Genomic DNA, 22,953 nt, shown 5'->3' on the forward strand with positions numbered 1-22,953 from the left:
TTTTGGGGCACCTACATGCCACATACTTAGGTAAACCTATGCGCATTGGGTGTCAAACTGTTTAGTGGACCCACAGCATTCATATTTTATCTGGTACCTAATGAAATGTGGGAGAGAAGATGCTGTAGATTGGAAGCTTAGAAACGACTGAAACGGATACATTTAGGAAAGCATTGCAACTTGGTCATTTGGAGTAGAAAGACAGCTGTGCCTATTCTCAATTCATCAGAATCTGTTCTTTACAAAAATGCATAGTTTTATAGTGAAAACTTATTGTAAGTGGAATATTTGACTTTGAAAGTGTGCAGATTTCTACCTTTTTTCTACGTTATACAATTATTTATTGTAAATATATTTTATTTTTATTATTTTACGTTTTGAAAGCATAGGTTGTCCCAAAAAAGAACCAATATACTGTTTTCCCAGGTAAATTAAAAGTACCCCCAAGGAAAGGCCCCTAAATTGAAAGAGCGCAAATTGTTCAAAAACAGCCTGACAATTAAAGTTCCGATTGAACAAATTGGCTGGCAGTGAAAACGTTTAATATTGGATATTTATTTTGGTTTGTTTGTTTTTGTTGAAGTTAATGGCATCATAATGCCTAGATTGAAAGAACCCCCTGATGCCTTTCAAAGTAATGTTATAGATGCCTTTGAATCTAGCAATCTAGCAATCCTTTTAAATTCATTCCTACATCAATCATTCCTGTGTCTCAAATCATCTATGATTGTAGATGATCTTTTGAACAACTGCCAGCTTGTCCTAGCCCAGTTATCTTAGCAAGTTCAGCAGGAGAGCAGAACGCAAGAGGTTGAAAGAAGTCTCTAGGAACAATAAAATGTAACACAACACCTACCGGTAACTCTTACCACTATTGATGTCAAATTGCAGGTCTACTATAAGTAAAGGCTGTACAAATGACATTTACATCTGAGGTGTAGAAGGAAAACTTTGCAGTCCAGAAAGAACTTAAGGGCAAATAAGTTTGCCAGTGAACACCTAGGAAAAGACTTCTAGAAGAATGTGTTTATGACAGACCTTTACCTCTGGACAGAGAGAAATATAGTAATTATATCATGATATCACTTATACATGCACATGCCAGCAACAAGAATGTAATAGGGAAAATCATGTACCAGTCAGTTCCTTTACACTTTTATAATTTCCATTGTGTGTATACTCGGCATATGCATGCCAAAGGAGTCCTTGTCAATCCACTTTTTTTATTCTCCTTCCCTTGTTGCAGATTCTTGACTTTGGTTTGGCTCGTCATACAGATGAGGAAATGACTGGGTATGTTGCTACTCGGTGGTACAGAGCACCAGAAATCATGCTGAATTGGATGCATTACAATCAGACAGGTAACACGTCTTTTAAGCAGTTCTTGGGCATTTATGTTAGTTTTTATATGCATGCTGTTACACTTACTGGCTTGGTGCACCTCTATACTAATTAGTTAAACTGGCTAAGGCAAAAGATGCCCAGCAGAATAGAAAAAAATAATGTTAAAGGAACAGTAACACCAAAAATGTCATAAAGTCATAAATCCATTTCACCCTCCCCCAATAACACTTCTACTCAGGACAAAGTTCATTATCTTTAATGTTTTATACATAAATAATGACGTAAAATCCCTCTTCCAGTTGTGTACAGTGTATTAAAAAACGGTGGTGTGGCGACAATATCTTTCTAGCCGACTTTATAAGCCCGCTCTGTTCTTCCCTTTCATCACCATGATTTATTTTCTTCAAGCTGGGAGCAGTGAAGGAGCGAGCATTGCATGCTCTTTGTTGGGGGTCTTCTCTGGTCCTTGAAAGATTCCTGAAAGGGGAGAACAGAAGCAGGTTTATAATCTTCTGTGAAGCCGGAGCTCTGTACTAACTTCAGGTTTTATAAAGAAAGTAAGCTAGCAGGTTTGAGTGCGCACGTAAATGCATGTCACCACATCGTCTTTTTTTACACAGTAATCAAATGGAAGATGGATTTTATGGCATTATTCATGTATAAAACATTAAATGTAATGAAGTGTTATTGGGGCAGAGTAAAGTGGCTTTTTTGCTTATATTAATTATTATTAATGCAAACTGTACCTTCAGATTGAAAATTTAGCCAAAAGATTTTTTTTATCATAGTAAATACCATATTAAAGAATTTAACAAAGAAGCCATAAACATCATAATATATTGCCCTTTTACCTTAAGCCTCCATTTTGTGATGTTCTGTATTTTCCTTAGAAATCAGAAACCAATGCAGGTTCTAACTGCAGACAGAAGTGTGAGCGAGACTCAGCTCTGTCTATTCATTGTCTGATGTAACCTAGCATGTATGCGTGCCTTTAATTTATGTGTAAGCACAATTCCTCTTATGAACCAAACGGTGGAGCTTAAAGGAACAGTAACACCAAAAAATGAAAGAGCTTTAAAGTAATAAAAATATAATGCACTGTTGCCCTGCACTGGTAAAACTGGTGTGTTTGCTACAGTAACACTACTATAATTTATATAATAAGCTGCTGTGTAGCCACGGGGGCAGCCATTCAAGCTGGAAAAAAGGAGAAAAGGCACAGGTTACATAGCAGATAACAGATAAGTTCTGTAGAATACAATAGTGTTTTATCTCTTATCTGCTAAGTGCCTGTGCCTTTTCTCCTTTGAATGGCTGCCTCCATGGCTACATAGCAGTTTATTTATATAAATTATAGTAGACTTTCTGAAGTAAACACACAACTTTTACCAGTGCAGGGCAGCAGCACATTACATTTTAGTTACTTTTATACACTTTCATTTTTTGGTGTTACTGTTCCTTTAATACTTAAAATAACCACCGGAAAGTCATAGTTTTCATAAAAATGACTTTATATGAAACTACTTTAAATATGGGTTGTTTTATGCGATTTATTTTCATAGAGACCTGCACTTTTTAGAGGTATATATTTGAGTTTTCCATATCCCTTATTGTTTAAAAACGTTGTGTTAAATATAATTTTTAAAGATTAAGGGGCTCATTTATCAAAGTACGATCGCTTCCGAAAACAAAAAAATCGTATTTTTTTTAAAGTTTTTTTTACTGTGCGTATTTTTTGTGACTTTTTCGTTAATTTGCACAACTTTTTCGTACTTTGCAACAAAAATTGCGACAATTTGTGCGTCAAAATTATATTTGTCGCGCCGAGTACGAAAGTTTCGGATTCATTCAAGTTTTTGTATCGTGACTTTCCTTTAACTTGATGTTTAATTAACATAACCTTTTTTATTCTCTCAGTGGACATTTGGTCAGTGGGCTGTATAATGGCAGAGCTTCTCACAGGAAGGACCTTGTTTCCAGGCACAGACCGTATCCTTTAAACCATTTCTGCTGTTTGTCTTAATTTTGCTGTTTTTTCATATGTATTTTATCTACAGGTCTACATTGAAATAAGTATGTGCGGGAAACATCTTCAACCTGCAATGTCCCTAACCCAACAGTTCAGTTCAGCATTTATATACCTGCCCATCTCTGACATCACCAGAGGGCACAGGACAGGCTTGAGTTTTTAAATAACTGTGGCAATCTGTGTCTGCTTTCATAACTTGTGTTGGGACAGAGAGTAGCTGGGCTGCGGCGGATAGACCACCCAACTGCTGCAGGTTGCAATAGGTCAGCCCTGACCTGTGATTGAGGGTTTAGGGAAAACCAAGGTTATGCTGCACAGGTACCCATTTTTATCTACATATTTGTTTGCTCCTAAAGGACATGTAAACTCCCTCCACAAAAGAATTTAAGCAGCAAACCGCCTTTTGAAATATTTAAATACCTGCCACTACAGTTGTTCAAAGGTTAATAGTAAGGCTGCAGCATCCCCTTAATCTTTCTCCTTTAACTCACTCAACCTCCTCCCTTAGGAATTGACTGGCTCTTGACTAACTGAGCATACACAGTTCTTCTCAACTCAGGTTACCAAGCACGTCCTCCAGTCTAGCATCTCTATACAGAGATGGCACTGCTGGTTTCCATAGAAGCTCTCCTGGAAAACTCTGTGTTTTTTCTCCTAACTTTTTGTCCTGATCTTAGCTTAACCATTACAGTCCTCAGCCCACGCAGAACCTTTTTTTTATCAACGTAAGTTCTGCCTGTATAAGCCTGCATGAACTTTACAGTGCACATGTGCTGTTTGCAAATGTACATGTCACTGAAGCTATGTGAGAAAAAAAATGGCTGCCAGGTTAAAGCTGCTATTTGTTTTAGGAAAATATGATGGTGCTGGCGAACGGCGGAGATATATGCAATAAAAATGTGTTTAACTTATATACAGGATGTATGGTTTACATGTGCTTTTAAAGATGGACTAACATTTCGGCAAGCAAACTAGCCATTTTCAAAGTGACTCAAACCACACAACAATGCCTAAGTGGCAGGATGGTGAGGTGAGTGACGACATTACACGTCACTGGTAAGGGAAACATCACAATTCAGTGTGCAGTAAAACACAAAACAGTACCAGATGCAAATAAAAACAAAAAATGAACATACAAAATGAACATAAATAAGGTTGTAACTAGATACAAAAATGAAAAAAAGTAGCCAAATAGTAAGACAAAGTAAGACAAATAGTTTTCACAATAGTGAACAGTGTTGCAAAACTTATAGTAGACCTATGGGGGGGGGGGTTCTTAGCATTCTTGAGGGAGGGGGGAGAAGAGAGAGCTGTGCAGACTCTGGCACAGAAAAAAAAAAAAAGAGACAAGAAATCTTTTGACATAGAACTGAGTGCAACGTTTCTGTGAGTGCTTATGGCTGTATTTACATAGACCTTTCTGATAAAGCTTACTTAGTTTTTACCTTTCCTTCTTGTTTAATATTTCCACAAACAGCTGAGTACTGAATTTGGTTCAAACATGGTCTGCTATACGTTTTGCAACATTGATTGCCACATATACTCATATGTGAACATGCACATGTGTGTTTTTTGTGTTCCACTATACATTGGATTGTGATGTGTCATTACATTACATTTCGGCTTTTGTCTAAAGCCTTTATCAAGATCAAATGGCTCCAATTACACATGAACCTAATATACTCGACTTATCACCTCAACTCTTCTCTTGGAGGCATCTGTGGGACACAGGGACCATGAGGACCAAACCCATCCTCCTGTGGATATACCCCCTTCACTTCCTGTCTCTGCCAGTTGTTTTTCTAGTGTCCTTTCAGGAGACAGGATACCGTCATTTCTCTGACCCTTTTTCTGCGTCCAGACTAAGTCTGGCACCAGGGGTTGTCCTAGAGGGCCTCCATCTAGAGTTCCCTCATTCAGGCTTTCCCCTAAGAGGGAGTAAGGAGTAAGGAGCACTGGGGCCAGTAAGTGTCCTGCAGAACGGGCCACTCAGCGATTCTCTGCCTTTACCAGTTAAGGCAGAAGCTGTCCAGTGCTCCACTGCCTGAGTGAAGATACTCAGGTCAGTTGCCCAGCCTGCCTTACCTAGCCTGCCTTGCCTGACCAGAGTCAGTCCTTCGGTGCCTCCTTCTCAATTTGCCCCCATGTTTTGTCAATTGTGTTCTGTCTGTATCCGAAGCTTCCCTTGCATGTGCCTTTGACTGCATTGCGCGACTATTCTCCTTCATGCCTTCCAGCCTTCGCGCCATTCTCCTCCGCTCTCTATCATGAACGGTGACTTCTGATGTGGCTTTTGCCCTGGTATTGCTTCCGCTTGCCATCCAGAATTTCTTACTACCGTTCTCCACCCTGAACGCGCCTCCTGCCTCAGGCACAGAGAAGGGATGCAGCAGGAGGGTAGCTTAGCTAAGGAAAATCAGGCACCCAACCAGTATAGGGCAGGCTAAGACAGGCAACAGGCATTTTTCATTAATTTTTACTTCCGGCATATGGCTTTTCTGTCTCTTGATTTTGCATAGCTCTCTCTATTGGCACTGTACTGACACCGTACCGGCACGATACTGACACTGCACATTTACATTGGCATTACCATGGCAGAGGGCAATCCAGAAGGCCTATTCTCTAGGGGGGCTTCTAACTCCTCTAAAGTTAAGCACTTAGCATGTGCAAAATGTTATAAATGCCTCACTTCAGGTAAAAAACATGCGGCTTTGCTCTTCATGCTCCAAACTCCCGGCTGAATCTTCTTCCTAGGCCCTGGAATTGTCACCCCTCTCCCTGACCAAAGATCCAGGGGTAGTTCCTATTTCCATAACAGTGCAGGACGCTCAGGTGCAGGCCGCTCAGGTGCAGGCCTCCACCTCCAGCCAGGATCCTCCTTTCTACGGGCATCCCCAGACTGGCAGCTTGCCTAGATAAGCTGCTGGACAAATTGGATTGCAACGAATCTGAATCTCTACACATCTCAACTAGCCCTGGTCACGAAAACCCTGACTACCCTGGGATGGAAGATAAGTATGGACAAGTCTCAAAGGACCCCCTCTCACGGCATGCCCTTTCTGGGCATGATTTTCAACATGGCACAGCAAAGGTACTTCCTGCCTTCAGAAAAGAACTCCAGGATCTAAGACCTGACACACCATCTTCTACATGCATCTTATCTATCCATGAGATCTGCGATGCAGGTCCTCTGTTTAATGGTGTCCTCGATCGCACCGGAACCGGTCGCCCCCAGTTCTGCTGCAATGGAACATTCTGGACCAGTGGAACCAGCCTTACCCAAAAGTCACCCACTCCATTTAGAAAAAGGGAGGTTCTGTTTAAATATTTGGAAAGGAGCTGTAAAGTTGTGGAATTCTCTCCCCGAATCAGTCGTACTGGCTGATACATTATATAGCTTTAAGAAGGGGCTGGATGTAAAATGTACTAGTTACTACCCAAGAAGAGAAGAGTCTCTCTATCCTGGTGGCTCAACACCTCCTATCTAATCATGGGGCGCCCCATCCAGGGACCACAATGGATCCTTCTGACCATGGATACCAGCCTGAAGGGTTGGGGTGCCATTCTGCAACAGTCTTCAGGGGACCTGGTCAGCCTCAGAAAGCATGTCTCCCAATTAATATCCTAGAGATCAAAGCCATTCGCCTAGCTCTCTACCACTGGCAGAACCGGCTAACGGGCTGTGCTTTAAAGTCCAATCTAACAAAGCCACAACGGTGGCCTATCTGAATCATCAGGTAGGGACACAGAGCCGACAAGGACTCTGAGAAGTCAGCAGGGTTCTAAAATGGGCAGAGTCAAGAGAACTATGACTGTATGCGGTTTACATCCCCGGCCTCAAGAACTGGCAAGAACTACTTAACCCGGCAGCAACTTGATCCAGGAGAGTGGGCCTTAAGCCATGGGGTCTGAACCTCGTCCTTTCTGTACTGCAGGCTCCACTGTCTGAACCTTTGATTACTATTCCTCTGATCTGGCTCACCTGGAAGACAGTCTTCTTGCTAGCCATCGCCTCGGCTTGTAGATTTTCAGCGATCTGTACACCAGCCTCAGCAGCCGTCTCATCAGATCAGTCTCATCAGCAGCCTTACCTGATTTTTCATCCGGATCGAGCAGTTCTGAGAACTTTCCATACCTTTGTTACCAAGGTGGTCTCCTCCTTCCATATTAACCAGGATATCACCACTCCCTCCTTCTGTCCACAGCTGTCCTCCCCCAAGGAAGTGGCCCTATGTTTGCTCTGTGCTTTAAAGTTTTACCTGCACTGGACCAAGGAAATAAGATCCTCAGATTCTTTGTTCATACTACCTTTGGGCCCCAGAAGGGTTCCCAAGCTTTCAAGGCTACCATATCCTGCTGGATACCGGAAGCCATAAGCGGAGTGTACATCGCCCAAGGAAAGTCGGGCGCCGGGACTTATCTCCTCTTTTGGGGAGTGGCACATCTATTCCTATATACTTTAATGTTGGTAACCTATGACCCTTCTCCAAGATATATTTTGCCACTGGTTTCACAAACTTCTAAACCCCTAAATGCCGTACTAATGGCTGACCTGTGCCCACCAATGCATAATCTTACGTCAAATCTGTTTTGCCCACGAAGGATAATACACACGGGCAAATTACCATGTATATTACATATGTAGTGGTGCATGTTGTTAAATCTTTATTCTTTGCCCTGTTTGCGGATGATAAAAAAAATTCCCATGTGCACATGAAAATACATAAAATACAATTTGGGCATTTATAACAGCCCAGTTTATTTGAAAAAAAAAAAACAAGTTTATCTCTGCTTTTGATATCATCTCACCGGATCTGTTATAACTAACCAGTCTCCTAGTATGTGCCACGAGAGGAAGTTTAGGGCACAGTTTGACCACATCCTTATCCTCCTTAATAATAAGCTAGTTCCTTCTCACTAGAATACCGATATGTTCTGAGGCCATATTGAATTTGCCAAATGTTATATCCCTGTAATACAAGCTCTGCAAATGCACATTTTACCAAGCAAAAAACTCTGAACAAAGCATTTCTGAAAATTAGGATGCAGTTCTTTTACAAAGGAAAATAATTTTTACAAGAAGTGTTATAAAAAACATTTTTGTATTTTTTCTATTCTAAACTGTAATCAGATAGTATAATGTGCTTTTAAATGTCTTAATTTTGTATTTGTTATCTACAAAACAATTTAAAATGTCTACATTTCCCTTTAGTAATTCCTTGTTTGTGTTAAGAAGGATATCAATGAGCTGGAAAAAGTGTAGATACATGCAACTGTACTGGTAAAAGGAATGGAACAATTAGTTTGTAGGGAGTCAAGTTGGGGGACTCTTAAAGGGGTTGTTCACCTTTGAGCTAACTTTTAGTTTGATGAAAATCTAATTGGTCTTCATTTTTTATTATATGTAATTTTTTAATTATTTCAGTTTTTGTTCTGCAGTTCTCCAGTTTGGAGGTTTCAGTAGCCGTCTGGTTGCCAGGGTTCAAATTACCTTAGCAACCAGGAAGTTTGAATGAGAGACAGCAATATCAATAGGAGAGGACATGAATAATTAAATTGTAGCCTCACAGAGCAATAGTTTTATGGCTGCTGGGGTCAGTGACCCCCCATTTGAAACAAGAAGAAGTTAGTAGAAGATGGCAAATAATTAAAATAAATAAATAAATAAAATTATGAAGCCCAATTGAAAGGCTGCATAGAATAGGCCATTCTATAACATACTAAAAGTTAATTTAAAGGTGAACCACCCCATTAAGTACGTTAGAAAAGAACATGAGGCCACCCCTAGATTTGAACTTTCACTTGAAGCAGCACAAACAGGCCCGGATTTGTGGCAAGGCCACAAAGGCCTGGGCCTATGGCGGCACAAATTTAGGGGCAGCATGCCGCCCCGCCGCAACTAAATTTTTAAATTTGGCTCCCATACGGAGCAATGGGGACCTCTCCCCACTGCTCCGTATGGGACTTTAAACATTTGCGTACTTACGCTCCCAGCCCAGGGGGAGGCGCTCGTTCGCGCATACGGGGGGCGACCAATGGGGGCGGCCACAAGACAAATCCGGCGCTGAGCACAAATGGTTCTTTACAGTGAAGACTGTGAGGCTTTGAAATGCATATTATCTAGGGCCACAGTAATCTCAAGATCTACAGGTAGCTTTAAATATGTGTTTTGTGTGTATCAATTGGTCTGTATATGTATGTGTGCATATAGAAGCAGTAGGGATCTTTTGTATTGGTTATTGTATTTTTCTTAAACCAAATGTAACATGTGTCTTAAAAACAAATTAATATTTTGTTTGTTTTACAACAGTTCTAAAAACAGCATTTTAAGTAACATTTTTTTGACATTATACCTACCTATTAACATTAACATAGCACTGTGCTGCTCAGAGAAAACATGAAAATATTTTTCTTGGGTAGATTTTTTGTTCTCCAAAAATGATTTTTTACAGTCCAAGATTAAAGGAACAGTAACACCAAAAAATAAAAAAATGTTTTAAAGTAATTACAAAATTATGTACTGTTACACTGCATTGGTAAAAGTTCTGTGTTTGCTTCAGAAACACCGATATAGTTTATATAGAAAAAGCAGCTGTGTAGCCATGGGGGCAGCCATTCAGGATGAAAAAGAGGAGAAAAGGCACAGGTTACGTAGCAGATAACAGATAAAATACCATAGAATACTCCTACTCAAAAAAATTAGAAATGTTTGAGTCTTATTAAATTCGCCCCTGCGTGTTTTAAGTTAAAGTTTTTCTATGGGCATTGCTTTTTTTTATTTTTCACTGAAAGTGTAAATATTAATAATTTGTGAAAGTAATTTTCCAAATACTGGATCTGGAATTGTATGGCCAACTTTAGGGGTGTATTTATCATTCTGTGTAAATATTGGAGTGAAGCATTACCAGTGATGTTGCCCAAGGCAACCAATCAGCAATTAGATTTCGACAGTTACAAAACCAAAGCAAAGCATCTGATTGGCTGCTATGAGTAACATCACCGGTAATGTTTTACTCCACTTTTTGCACAGCATAATAAATATACCCCTTATTTTACTTAAGCTTAGCAATTCCACTAAATACTAGCAAAGTGTATGTAAACTTTTCATCAACAGGAAATCTGATAAATAAAAAGTGAAATATTTCTGTCTCTACGTTATTTAGAATTGAGCATTTGCAGTGTCACTGACATACCAAACGATCCAAGATGGTAAGCTTATGGGTAAAAGAGACATTAAACCTTTAGGTTGGTGCATAAAGTTCAGGATTTAAAATACAGCAATATTCACTTTTAGGGTTTAGTTCTCCTTTAACACAAGCAGTTTATGGTAACATGTTAAGAGTAAAGTTATTTATAAAAATTAAGTGTGGATATCTTTATAGCATAGGTGTATGTAACCTTTAGTTCATAATATGTTGCTGGATATTTTAGGCTATGTATGTGTTTTGACTATCTCATTGCATTGTAGTCAACATGTAAAGTCTCCCACAGCACAGTCTGTCCTCCTTTGTGTATGATTTTGTCATACTTTGTGTATTATGTTATTTCTAAAATAGAGTGTGTTTTTCATCTACAACATGCTCATTTTTTGGGAAAGCTGTCATCTATCACATTTTCCTTCATACTCCTGCTTTAGATATTGATCAATTGAAGCTAATTTTGAGACTGGTCGGAACCCCAGAACCAGAGCTCCTGCAGAAAATCTCTTCGGAGGCTGTGAGTCTGTGTGTCATTGTGTGTCCCTGTTATTCACACACCAGTACCTCACCTGAGCTTCCACAGAATATCTTCTCAGGAGTAAAAAAATAATACCTACTGTCATTTCACACTAATAAATGAACAATATAGTAAACAGTGCTAAACAAAATCAACTCTGTTGCAGTCAGTTCACAAATATTAATGTTACTGTATTAATGTAGATAAAGTACCTCGTCTGGCTGCTATGTGTATTAATTTATATTTTGAAGACTTTAAAACACAAACTGCCAACTTGTTTGTCTGTTTAAGCAACATTTTAGCTAGCACCAGATTTGTTAGGACATATTAATATGTCTATGCTAAGGTGCTAAGTACACCAAATGTTAAATAAATTAAGTAAATATATATGTACTGAAATCATTGACTTCCCATGTATAATTTGTATGCAACTCATGTCTCTTACAGCACCCAGCGCTGTTTGTTAAGTTCATGTGTACACCATCTTCAGTTTATCTTTGAGATTCATATTTTCTAGTGCATTGGTCCTCACTTTTTTATCAGGGCTTCTTACCAGTCATTACTGCCAAAATTAGGTTTAGGGGCTGGTTCCCAGAAATACAGTTGTTTAGATTATTTTATGATGCCTCAATGCAAATTGTAACCAGAACAGTTGTGATAATTTATCTATGTGGAAGGGTCAATGTTGGAGTAGCAGAAAAAGGTTTATTTATTGCAACATTTGTAAGGCATTTGTCGCCATTAAAAAAATATATATATTGCTTTGCCAGAAAGTATTAACCCTGAATTTCACACTTCATTTGCACTCAGTGCCAAGCGTTTTTTTAATCGTTTGTGCTCTTACTTCAGAGGGGGAGGACTTTTAGTTTACCTAGAAAACAATATTTTTCAGGACATTGTGAATTTTTGTGTAATTCAGCTTCTGATATATACACTAAATACAAAAAAAAATATATATATATATTTTTAATAATATAGGAAAGTAAATCAGAAGCTCATGTGAAAATACAACTAAGGCTTCTGTCTTCTGAAAGCACCATATAAATATGTATAGTTTCTGACTTGGTGAGGATCAAAAATTCCAACCAGTACACTACCAAATTTTCAAATGGCTGTTGCAGAAATTGGCATACTAAGATTGCAAGGCCAAAAATTCAGTAACAATAAGTTTACCTCAGAAAATCATATATTTTTAGAAGTACATGTATGGGATCCCTTATCCAGAAACCTGTTATCCATAAAGTTGGAGGCAAAACAAGCCTATTGGGTTTATTCAATACAGGTATGGGACCTGTTATCCAGAATGCTCGGGACCTGAGGTTTTCCAGATAAGGGATCTTTCTGTAAATTGGATCTCCATACCTGCTAAAAATCATTTAAATATTGAATAACCCCAATAGGATTGTTTTGCCTCCAATTAGGGTTAATTGTAGTTGGTACAAGGCACTGTTTTATTATAAGAGAGAAAAGGGAATTCATTTTCAAAAATTAGAATGATTTGCTTATAAAGGAGTCTATAGGAGATGGCCTTTCCGTAACTCGGAACCTTCTGGATAATGGGTTCTCGGATAACTGATCCCATACCTGTGTTTAAATGATTTTAAGCCGACTTAAGTTATGGAGATCCAAATTATGGAAAGATCCCTTATCTGGAAAACCCCATCTCTCAAGCATTCTTTATAACAGGTCCCATACCTGTACACATATTAATGAACCAAAATTGGTAATTATCCACAAATTCAATTGTATGGAGTGCAAGTAGCTCATGTTAATGCAAGTATCTTTCAAGCAACCCCACATAATATATATATATATATATTAATATATATAGAGAGAGAGATTAGCGGATTTCCCATCTGTAGATAAGGATCACATAAGCAAGAAGACTAAACTAGAAAAGGAAGTTTGAGAAGAAACTTTATGTTGGTTTAAAATACGTGATGTCACTGAGTGAAATCTGATCTGTTATTGGTTCGGCCCACTTTTTCTAACCTTGGACCACTGTTATATATTAAAAACCACTGTGCAAACTTTGGGGACCCTGAATGGCAGAAATGTAAATTTCCCCACTAAAAGTCAACAAATGACATCTGATTGGTGGTTGGTGGCTCCGCCTACTTTTTCTAACCTGGAACTGCAGTCCCCTAGTGACCCTGGTGTTAATACTGTGAGAATGGAAGCAGGTTGAATTTCCCCATTGAAAATCAATAGTTAAAATCTGATTGGCTGTTTGTGGCTCCATCCACTTTTTCTAACTCTGAAACGCAGTCCTGGTTACTAGCACTGCAAAGTTTGGGGACCTTAGTATTAATATTTAAAGAATTGCAGCAGTTTAAATTTAATGTATGAAGTCTATAGGTTAAATATGATTGGCTGTTGTTGGCCCCACCCACTTTTTCTAACCTTGAGTATGTAGCCACCCAGTGACTGACTGCAAAGTTTAGGAACCCTGGCATCAAACCAGTAAAATTCAATAGGTGAAATCTAATTGCCTGTTGGTGGCTTCGCCCACTTTTTCAAAACTAAAACTGCAGTCCCCTAGTGACCAACTGTGAAAAGTTTGGGAACCCTTGTGTTAATACTTCGAGAATGGCAGCAGGTTAAATCTCCCCATTAAATGTCAATAGGTAAAATCTGATTGGCTGTTGGTGGCTCTGCCCTTTTTTTATAACCTTGAACTGCAGTTACCTGGTGCCTAATTCTGCAAAGTTTGGGGAACCTGTTGTTATTACTATATATCTAGGAAGATTCTCATTCATCCAGGTCATGATATACAGTATCTAGTAGAATTAAGTCTAAAACAACTGGACTTTTCTGAGTTTTTTCTTGAAAATGTTTCACCACTCATCCAAGTGGCTTCTTCAGTTCAAATGACTGGTAGGAAATTCCCCGGTATTTAAACTCTTGATGGTAGTACAGTCACAGTCATCCAATCACAATGGTTCCATTGAACTTGTTCAGTTAGGTGTTAGCTGAAACTGACAGGTGTAAAAAGGTATGATCCAATCACAATGGTACCATGATTCTCATTGATGAAGGTGTTAATCCTTCACAGTACATGACTGGAAGTGTGAATTGTTGTGAAACCGCTGGGGTAAGGATGTCAAAGCGGCATTGTATGTAGGTGACAAGCGGTGTCTCAGGCCCCCTCCTCTGTTCAGGGATGGTTTTTCCAGGCTGGCATAAATGGCCTCTTTCACACCTCTTTCAAACCATCTGTCCTCTCGGTCCAAGATATGCACGTTACTGTCCTCAAAAGAGTGACCTTTTTCTTTGAGGTGTAGATAGACTGCTGAGTCTTGTCCTGAGGAGTTCGCCCGCCTATGTTGGGCCATTCTCTTACAGAGAGGTTGTTTTGTCTCCCCAATGTATAAGTCAGAGCACTCTTCACTACACTGGACAGCATAGACCACATTGCTTTTCATGTGCTTGGGTGTAGGGTATTTAGGGTGCACCAGCTTTTGTCTCAGGGTGTTGCTGGGTTTGAAAAACACAGGAATGCGATGTTTGTTGAAAATTCTCCTAAGTTTTTCTGATGTTCCAGCAACATATGGGATGACTGTTGTTTCGCCTGCTGTGTTCCTCCCTTCTGTTTGTTGGCCTGGTCTTTCTGCTGGTCTTGGATTTGGTTTTGATGAAGGCCCTGTCTGGGTACCTACAAGTTTTCAGAGCTCCTTTTAGATGTTTATATTCCTTCTCTTTAGCCTCTGTATTGGATGCCACAGTTTCAGCCCGATGATGTAGAGTCCTAATAAACAAACATTGCATTCCTGTGTTTTTCAAACGCGGCAACACCCTGAGACAAAACCTGGTGCACCCTAAAGACCCTACACCCAAGCACATGAAAAGTAATGTGGTCTATGCTGTCCAGTGTAGTGAAGAGTGCTCTGACTTATACATTGGGGAGACAAAACAACCTCTCTGTAAGAGAATGGCCCAACATAGGCGGGCGAACAGAGGAGGGGGCCTGAGACACCGCTTGTCACCTACATACAATGCCGCTTTGACATCCTTACCCCGGCGGTTTCACAACAATTCACACTTCCAGTCATGTACTTTGAAGGATTAACACCTTCATCAATGAGAATCATGGTACCATTGTGATTGGATCATACCTTTTTACACCTGTCAGTTTCAGCTAACACCTAACTGAACAAATTCAATGGAACCATTGTGATTGGATGACTGTGACTGTACTACCATCAAGAGTTTAAATACCGGGGAATTCCCTACCAGTCATTTGAACTGAAGAAGCCACTTGGATGAGTGGTGAAACGTTTTCAAGGAAAAAACTCAGAAAAGTCCAGTTGTTTTAGACTTAATTCTTCTAGATAATGTTGTTATTACTGTGAGAATAGCAGCAGGTTGATTTCCCCATTAAAAGTCAATAGGTAAAATCTGATTGGCTTTTGGTGGCTCTGCCCACTTTTTCTAACCATAAACTGCAGTTACCTGGAGCCTAACCCTGCAAAGTTTGGGGACCCTGGTATAATTACTGTGAGAATGGCAGCAGGTTAAGTCAATAGGTAAAATCTCATTAGCTGTTCACAGCTCCACCCACTTTTGGGCATCCAACAATTAAAATATTTTTATTCAGGCCGAGCCCATGATTATGTGAGTCAAGTTTGGGGAGTGTAGCTTCAAACCTGTAAGATTGGCAGCAGTTTCAATTTCCCCATTAAAGTCATTGGGTGAAATTTGATTGGCTGTTTTTGGCCCCTCCCACTTTGGGTCATCCAACCTGTTGCTGTTTCATTTGTGGTGACCCCATGATTGTTATTCAAGTTTGGGGGGTGTAGCTTCAAAGCTGTAGGTGTGGCAGCAGTTTGAATATCTTTCCTGTCAAAGTCAATGGGAAAATTGGGGTGTTCAGAGTGGCGCCACAAAAAGATGGGGGGGTGGGATAGCATAGAAAAGCACAAGCAACTTGCTCCGCTATAGGGCAAAGAAGTGTGGAGAGTTTGGGTGTTGTACCCCTAAAACTGTAGGAGGAATAGTGTTTAGAAAATGACAGGTGCTAAGAATAATAATAAGAAAAAAAAGCATAAGAATTCGAAAGAAGAACAGTATGTTGGGTTTTTCGACCCAACAAAATTATCATGTATCATAATTGCCATTTGAAGTGTGTCCAAGATTATCCTTAGGCTGGTGCCATACATTTTTCTATTTGCATTTTTCCACAGGCCAAGAATCACAGCCCCTACAGTGGCACCAGCCGCCTACCTTTCCTGTACCAGTAAGCATTGTCTATGGCCAGGTGCAAGCACCACACATCTAATATCGGCTGTAAAATCCAAACACTTGCGTTTTTCTGCCACGTCTGCCTGCACCTGGGCGGAGACAATGATTTTGGGTGCAAATTTCTATAAAAAGTGCCTTACCCTTTACTAACATTGTAATCGCTATAGTAATGTAATTTGTTTGAAGGGAGATTTGTTTAATCTCTCCAAGTCTTCATTATAATCCCAAAACCAGTTTTAAGCATTTAAGGTTTTTTTTTTTTCAATTTCATTTTTAATGAATGATGAGTTAGCTTTTGGTTTGTTTAAGCAAATATACCCTGTTCCAAATTATTATGCAAATGATATTTTTCTCATTTACCAAAATAATTGATGTAAATAACAGTCCGCATAATTCTCATGTTATCAACTATTAAGAGTACAATTCAAATTTTATTGAACAAACCTCCTAATGATAACAGTATTTTTTTAAGAATAAAAAAAATTGCAATGCACTGTTCCAAATTATTATGCAAATTCTATTTAAGTGTCACAAAGATTAGATTTTTTGGTTTTCAGTTAAAATCAAGGATGGCATTGTGTCTCAATGCCTTGGACGAGGTATGAAAATATTAGATATTAAGAGATTTGTGGTTGATTCAGAGCACAGACATGTTTGTGCAGATAAAGGCACATTGAGGAAGATTTCTGCCAGATCCATGCATCGGATCAAGAGAGCAACTGCTAAAATGCCATTACATAGCAGCAAACAGATATTTGAAGCTGCTGGTGCCTTTGGAGTCCCACCGACATCAAGTTGTAGAGTCCTCCAGAGTCTTGTAACTGTGCATAAACTTCTATTCGGCCACCACTAACCAATGCTCACAAGCAAAAACGGCTGCATTGAACAGAGAAATACATGAAGACTAATTTTCAAACAGTCCTGTTGACTGATGAGTGCCGTGAAACCCTGGATGGTCCAGATGGATGGAGTAGTGGATGGTTGGTGGAAGGCCACCGTCTTCCAACAAGGCTGTAACGTCAGCAAGGAGGTGGTGGAGTCACGTTTTGGGCCGGAATCGTGGGAAGAGAGCTGGTCCGGACCCTTTAGGGTCCCCGAAGGTGTAAAGATGACCTCTGCAAAGTATGTGGAGTTTCTGACTGACCACTTTCTTCCCTGGTACAGAAGGAAGAACTATGCTTTGCGTAATAAAATCATCTTCATGCATTACAATGCTCCATCTCATTCTGCAAAGAATACCTCTGCATCAATGGCTGCTATGGGGATAAAAGGAGAGAAAGTCATGGTGTGGCCTCCATCCTCCCCTCACCTCAATCCTATTGAGAACCTTTGGAGCATCCTCAAGCAAAAGATCTATGAGGGTGGGAGGCAGTTTACATCCAAACAGCAGCTCTGGGAGGCTATTTTGACGACATCTTGCAAACAAATTCAAGTAGAAACTGTCCAAAAACTCACAAGTTCAATGGATGCAAGACTTGTGAAGCTGCTATCAAATAAGGGGTCCTATGTTAAAATGTAACGTGACCTGTTGAAATGTTTAAAAAGTTAAAATCTTGTTAACAGTTTGATTGAAATAGCTTTTGATTTCAGTAAATATGCTGCAAGCACAACAAATGACACTTTTCAGTTCTTTACAACCTATAAAGTGTTTTGAAACTTACTGTGCTTTATAATTTGGAACAGCGCATTGTAAGTTTTTTATTCTTAAAAAAAATACTGTTTCATTAGGTGGTTTGTTCAATAAAATTTGAATTGTACTCTTAAAGGACAATGAAAGGTTAATATAAATTAAAAGTCTAAAAGGCATTCTTTTTAAGTACTTACTGCATATCTTAATTCCCAGATCCCTGCTTGCTTGTCTGAGATATGGTGCTGGCAGCCTACAGCAGTGTGAAGACTACAGTGACATCACTGAAATCTCTCTCCCCTTCCTGTAGGCTGCCAGCGGCAGCCTTCCTATTCTCTGAGCATGTGTGTAACTTGATCCTGTCTCCTGTTCTGAGCTACACATGCCCACCAGCCAATCAGAAGCGGTTCTGGCAGAGGGGAGTGGGGGGAGGGAATGAAACACATGTGCAGTATGAAGCAAGGAGGGAAAGGAAGGGAGAATACCTTTTTGGAGATGGCTGCCTGTTATAGAAAATGTGAAGTAAGTGTGACTGAGTAAATATTTGATTAGGTGAGCCAAAAGTGTGGTGTTTTTACTAAACAATAGGAGGACTATTGGGCAGTATGCTTTTTAAATTTTGACTTGCATTCTCCTTTAATAGTTGATAACATGAGAATTATGCTGACTGTTATTTACATTAATTTTTTTGGTAAATGAGAAAAATATCATTTGCATGCTAATTTGGAACAGGGTGTATTCTCCTCTACATGATAAATTTTTCTGCAGCACTTTTACATAGATTACATGCATGAGTCTCTGCCCTAGTAGAACTGCAAGCTAAAGTCTCTATCACATTCACACACACTATGGTTTATTTCTTCAGGCACTAATTAAAATTATATATAATGATAAAATAATAATAATAAAAAATAATAATACATAAAAAATAATAAATAAACCTGTGTGTTTTTGGATTGTGGGATGAAACTGGGGTAGGTAGAGGAAACCCACACAGGCATGGGTAGAACATACCAAAAAATAGTAAACAAAAATGTGCTTAATTTTTTTTTTAACTCTTAAATATTTGCGATTTATTAAAGAAAAAAGACAAAAAATTATATGCTGAAGCCAATTTTTAGTTTTTTGTTTGGGGATCATTTTTTTAGACCTTTAAAATACAAACAACTATTTTCAAAGAGAATAGTCACTTATCTCTAAATTTAGCTTTTTCAAAGATATAGTTGATGCCCAAACTTCATAATTTCTAGATTCAGCTGAATGCCATATCCTTCACAAAAGATATGGCTGAATAACAAACCAAATCTAATCTCTAAATTGTGTGAACAAAAGAAAAAAAATTATCACTTGTAAAGACTTAGGGGCACATTTACTAATCCACGAACGTCCGAAAAGCGTCCGAATTCGTTTTTTTTCGTAATGATCGGTACTTTGCGACTTTTTCGCAAATTGTCGCGACTTTTTCGAGCTCTCAATACGAAAGTTGCGACAATTCGCGAAAGTCGTAATGGCAATGAAAAAGTCGCAACAATTTTCCAAAAGCATAATGGCAATGAAAAAGTCGCGACAATTCTCCAAAGGCATAATGGCAATGAAAAAGTCGCGACAATTCTCCAAAGGCATAATGGCAATGAAAAAGTTGCGACAATTCACGAAATTTGTTATGGCTATGAAAAAGTCGCGACAATTCGCACAAGTCGTACCGGTTACGAAAAAGTCGCAACAATTTACGGGAAAGTCGTAACGGCGACGAAAAAATCGCAAAAAATACGAAAAAAGTCGCAAAATGTTCGTTTTCCAATCCGAATTTTTCTCATTCGGATTCGTGGATTAGTAAATCAGCCCCATAGTTGTTACATTATAGTCACATTATAGACCATAAAAGTTTTATTAACGGTTTGGATTCAGACAGAGTTTTAAAAAGATGCTAGGGTTTGACTAAAGTTTCACCCCTAGGGATAGCCACTATAGCCGTTACTAATTAAAACATGGTTTTTGTGTGAAATCTTTAATCACGTGCTTTTATTTACATTCATAAACCGAGTTGTGGTTTTTCCTGATAAATTATAGAATAAACAAACCTCACAGACAGATATCAGGTATTTAACAGTATTGCAAGGTAAATTATAACATTATTATCTTTGTCAGCTTGTTAAAAAAGTGTAAATATCTTAAAGAAAAATTGTACCTTTTAGACCACGTACTTAACTAATAGAAAAATAATACATGACCAAAGAATCGTATGAAATTGATGTATACATATTAATAAATATTGCCTTGTTTTCCTTGAGCCACCATTTTGTAATGAACTGTATGTCACTTCATTGATCACCTGGCTGGAAAAAAATGATGGGAGTAAAAGTCACAGTTCTTTACATTTACTTGCTGATAACCTAGGATGTATGACTTACCTTGGTTTTTGTGTGAGCACAGTGCCTCATATAAACCAGAGGTCGGAGCTAAGTACTTAAAGCAGCAGTTTTTCTATATGACATTATCCAATGACACATAGTACTAGTAAAGTATATTTTTCATGAAAACCTATATATGAGTTTTTAAATATGTGCTTTTATATATGATATATTTTGTAGAGGCCTGCAGTTTTCAGGGGAATAGGTTCTCTTGAACATATTAAAAATACAGAAACATTGATATAAAGATCTGTAAACATAACTATTTGCTTCTTTGTCTAAAAAAATATTTATTTTAATATTGCTGTCTCAGCAACTCATACCGTTTTAAAAGATATTCTTTGAGATTTAAGATTCATTTGCTGTATTGGAAATTCTTAGAAATTCCCCAAATATAATAAATTACTTTTCTTTATTTTTAAACCTTATCCAGTGCATGTCTGAATTTTAAGTGGCTTAAAATCTGTGCTGTGTAAAAGGCCAAATTATTGTATAAATGTCTTCAATAATGCTGATTCACAAAGCTGGTGTGTGTCTCTTTATAACAGTGATCCCCAACCAGTGACTCATGAGCAACATGTTGCTCACCAACCCTTTGGATGTTGCTCTCATTGTCCCCAAACCAGGTAGTTATTTTTTAATTCCTGACTTGGTGGCAAGTTTTGGTTGAATAAAAACAAGATTTACTACCAAATAAAGCTTTATGTAAGGAGGCTACCTAATAGCCAATCTTAGCCCTTATTTGGTACTTCCATGGAATGATGCCATTTTTGCATATTTTTACATTTGACTGTGGCTCCCGAGTTAGAAAGGTTGGGGACGTCTGCTCTATAAGTTAATTGTCTCTCTATAAGTTAATTATGTGCAAATATCAGTAGTTGTAACTCATGACCAAAACATATATGCAAAAATGCTGGATGGTTATATTGCTTTGTGCTAGATACTCACTTAAATGCATGTTGGCTCACTCTCCTTGATAAATGATGGCTTTGCTGTGTATTTGCATTTCTTATGTGTAAGACTGATTGCTGGCTCATTGTGTTGTACATTGTTAATAAAGCCCTTGACAAGGTTTCAAAGATATTAACCAGCTGCAGCAGATCATGCGACTGACGGGGACTCCTCCCTCCTATCTCATTAACAGGATGCCCAGCCATGAGGTGAGAAGGCAAGACATATAAATGGTCAGGGAGACGTAGGTACCCCAAATGTCTGTGTTTGGCCTTTTCCATCACTGACAAAACATATTCCTTCTTTCCTCAATTAGTCTGGACAAATGATTTATCGTTATAAGGCATCCTTACTACTAACAAAGCTTGAACCCAATCTAGGTTTTATCAAAATTTGGAAAAAAATATTTATACTTGAAAAAAGTGTTTAGTACTTAATTTAATTGATTCTGCTTGCTTAAGAAAATAAATTACATTCTACCACCTAATAATATTGAGATTCAAGGATTTGGCATCCGTGGGCTTTATTCAGTTTTTATAATTATTTTAAGGGAGGATAGGGAAATAAAAAAAATAAACAACAGTCTTTGGTTATATAATCCCCCAGGGGACAAATCTCCTGAAAAGGTATTTTCCCACATAGATTTCTGCATGTAAAGCACTCTACATATGGCGATCCCAGTGTTACTTACAGAAGAGTTATTTTCAGGAATTTTTTTTGCCCACATGTAGCACAGATTACCCTTGGGCAACAGATCTGCTTGTGTGCTATTGCTCTTAGGGCAGTGACAGATGGGGCGCTGTGTTGCCTGCAGGAAATCTCTCTCGCAGGCATAAAGTTCTTTATTTAGCAGCCCCTTAGCATTTATTTGAAGCCCCACATGCAAAACAAATGCATCAAACCCTACTAATCTGCCAAAAATGAGGAAGGCATTGTAAAGGTCTTTTTGCACAATTACTTAGGGGAAAAAAAGTGATTCAAATGACAGCTGAGGGGGCAGGTATTTTGGGGCACCTTGCTGCCTGGGGAAGAGAAGATTTTCCACAGAGGACAAGATGCCCTGTCTATCATTCCTTTTTTTCTCATTTATTTTGTAAACAAACCATCTGGCTACTTTATATTGAGAAGTTTCTTTTTAGGGAGAAAAGTAAAATATTTGCGTGGCAAAAGTAATTGAACCTTTGCATTAAATTTGCCCTCAGTGGAGCGGCACTAACGTCACCTAAATATTCTTATGCTAAAATGCATTGTTTACCTTTCGTCAAACATAATGCTTTTTTTCAAGCCAAGAAGCTTGATTTTGGTCTTATCTATTCACAGAATATTATTCCAAGTGCCTTCTGATTTACCCATATGGTCTTTGGTAAACTATAGTCTGTATTCTTTTTGGATAATAGTGGCTTTCTCCATGCAACCTTGCCACGCAGAGCATTGTTGTTTATTATTTTACTGATGGATGACTCATGCACACTGACATGCCAATGCAAGAGAGGCCTTTAGTTCCGTGGACATTAGCCTGGGATTCTTTGGGATCTCCTAAACTATTGCATGCCCTGCTTTTCTTGTGATCTTTTTTGGTTGACCACTTATGAGCAAGGTAAAAGTGGTGTTGATGTGCCTTCTTTTGTACACAA

The 22,953-nt window shown here is 38.7% G+C and overlaps 1 protein-coding gene across 2 annotated transcripts in view; it reads left to right on the plus strand.

The window, feature by feature from the left end:
* Positions 1–22,953, plus strand: part of mapk14 (mitogen-activated protein kinase 14) — a 103,460-nt gene that overhangs the window by 62,542 nt on the left and 17,965 nt on the right. Inside the window, exons 7-9 of one of the 2 annotated variants that reach the window (XM_012959463.3) lie at positions 1,247–1,361; positions 3,262–3,333; positions 21,449–21,528. In XM_012959463.3, coding sequence (XP_012814917.1) covers positions 1,247–1,361; positions 3,262–3,333; positions 21,449–21,528 — 267 coding nt within the window. Of the gene's footprint in view, positions 1–1,246; positions 1,362–3,261; positions 3,334–11,009; positions 11,090–21,448; positions 21,529–22,953 lie in introns of both variants that reach the window. The other variant, NM_001005824.1, reaches the window with a different exon arrangement.

This window comes from Xenopus tropicalis, chromosome 2 (genome assembly GCF_000004195.4).
Source record: "Xenopus tropicalis strain Nigerian chromosome 2, UCB_Xtro_10.0, whole genome shotgun sequence".
Lineage (NCBI taxonomy): Eukaryota > Metazoa > Chordata > Amphibia > Anura > Pipidae > Xenopus > Xenopus tropicalis.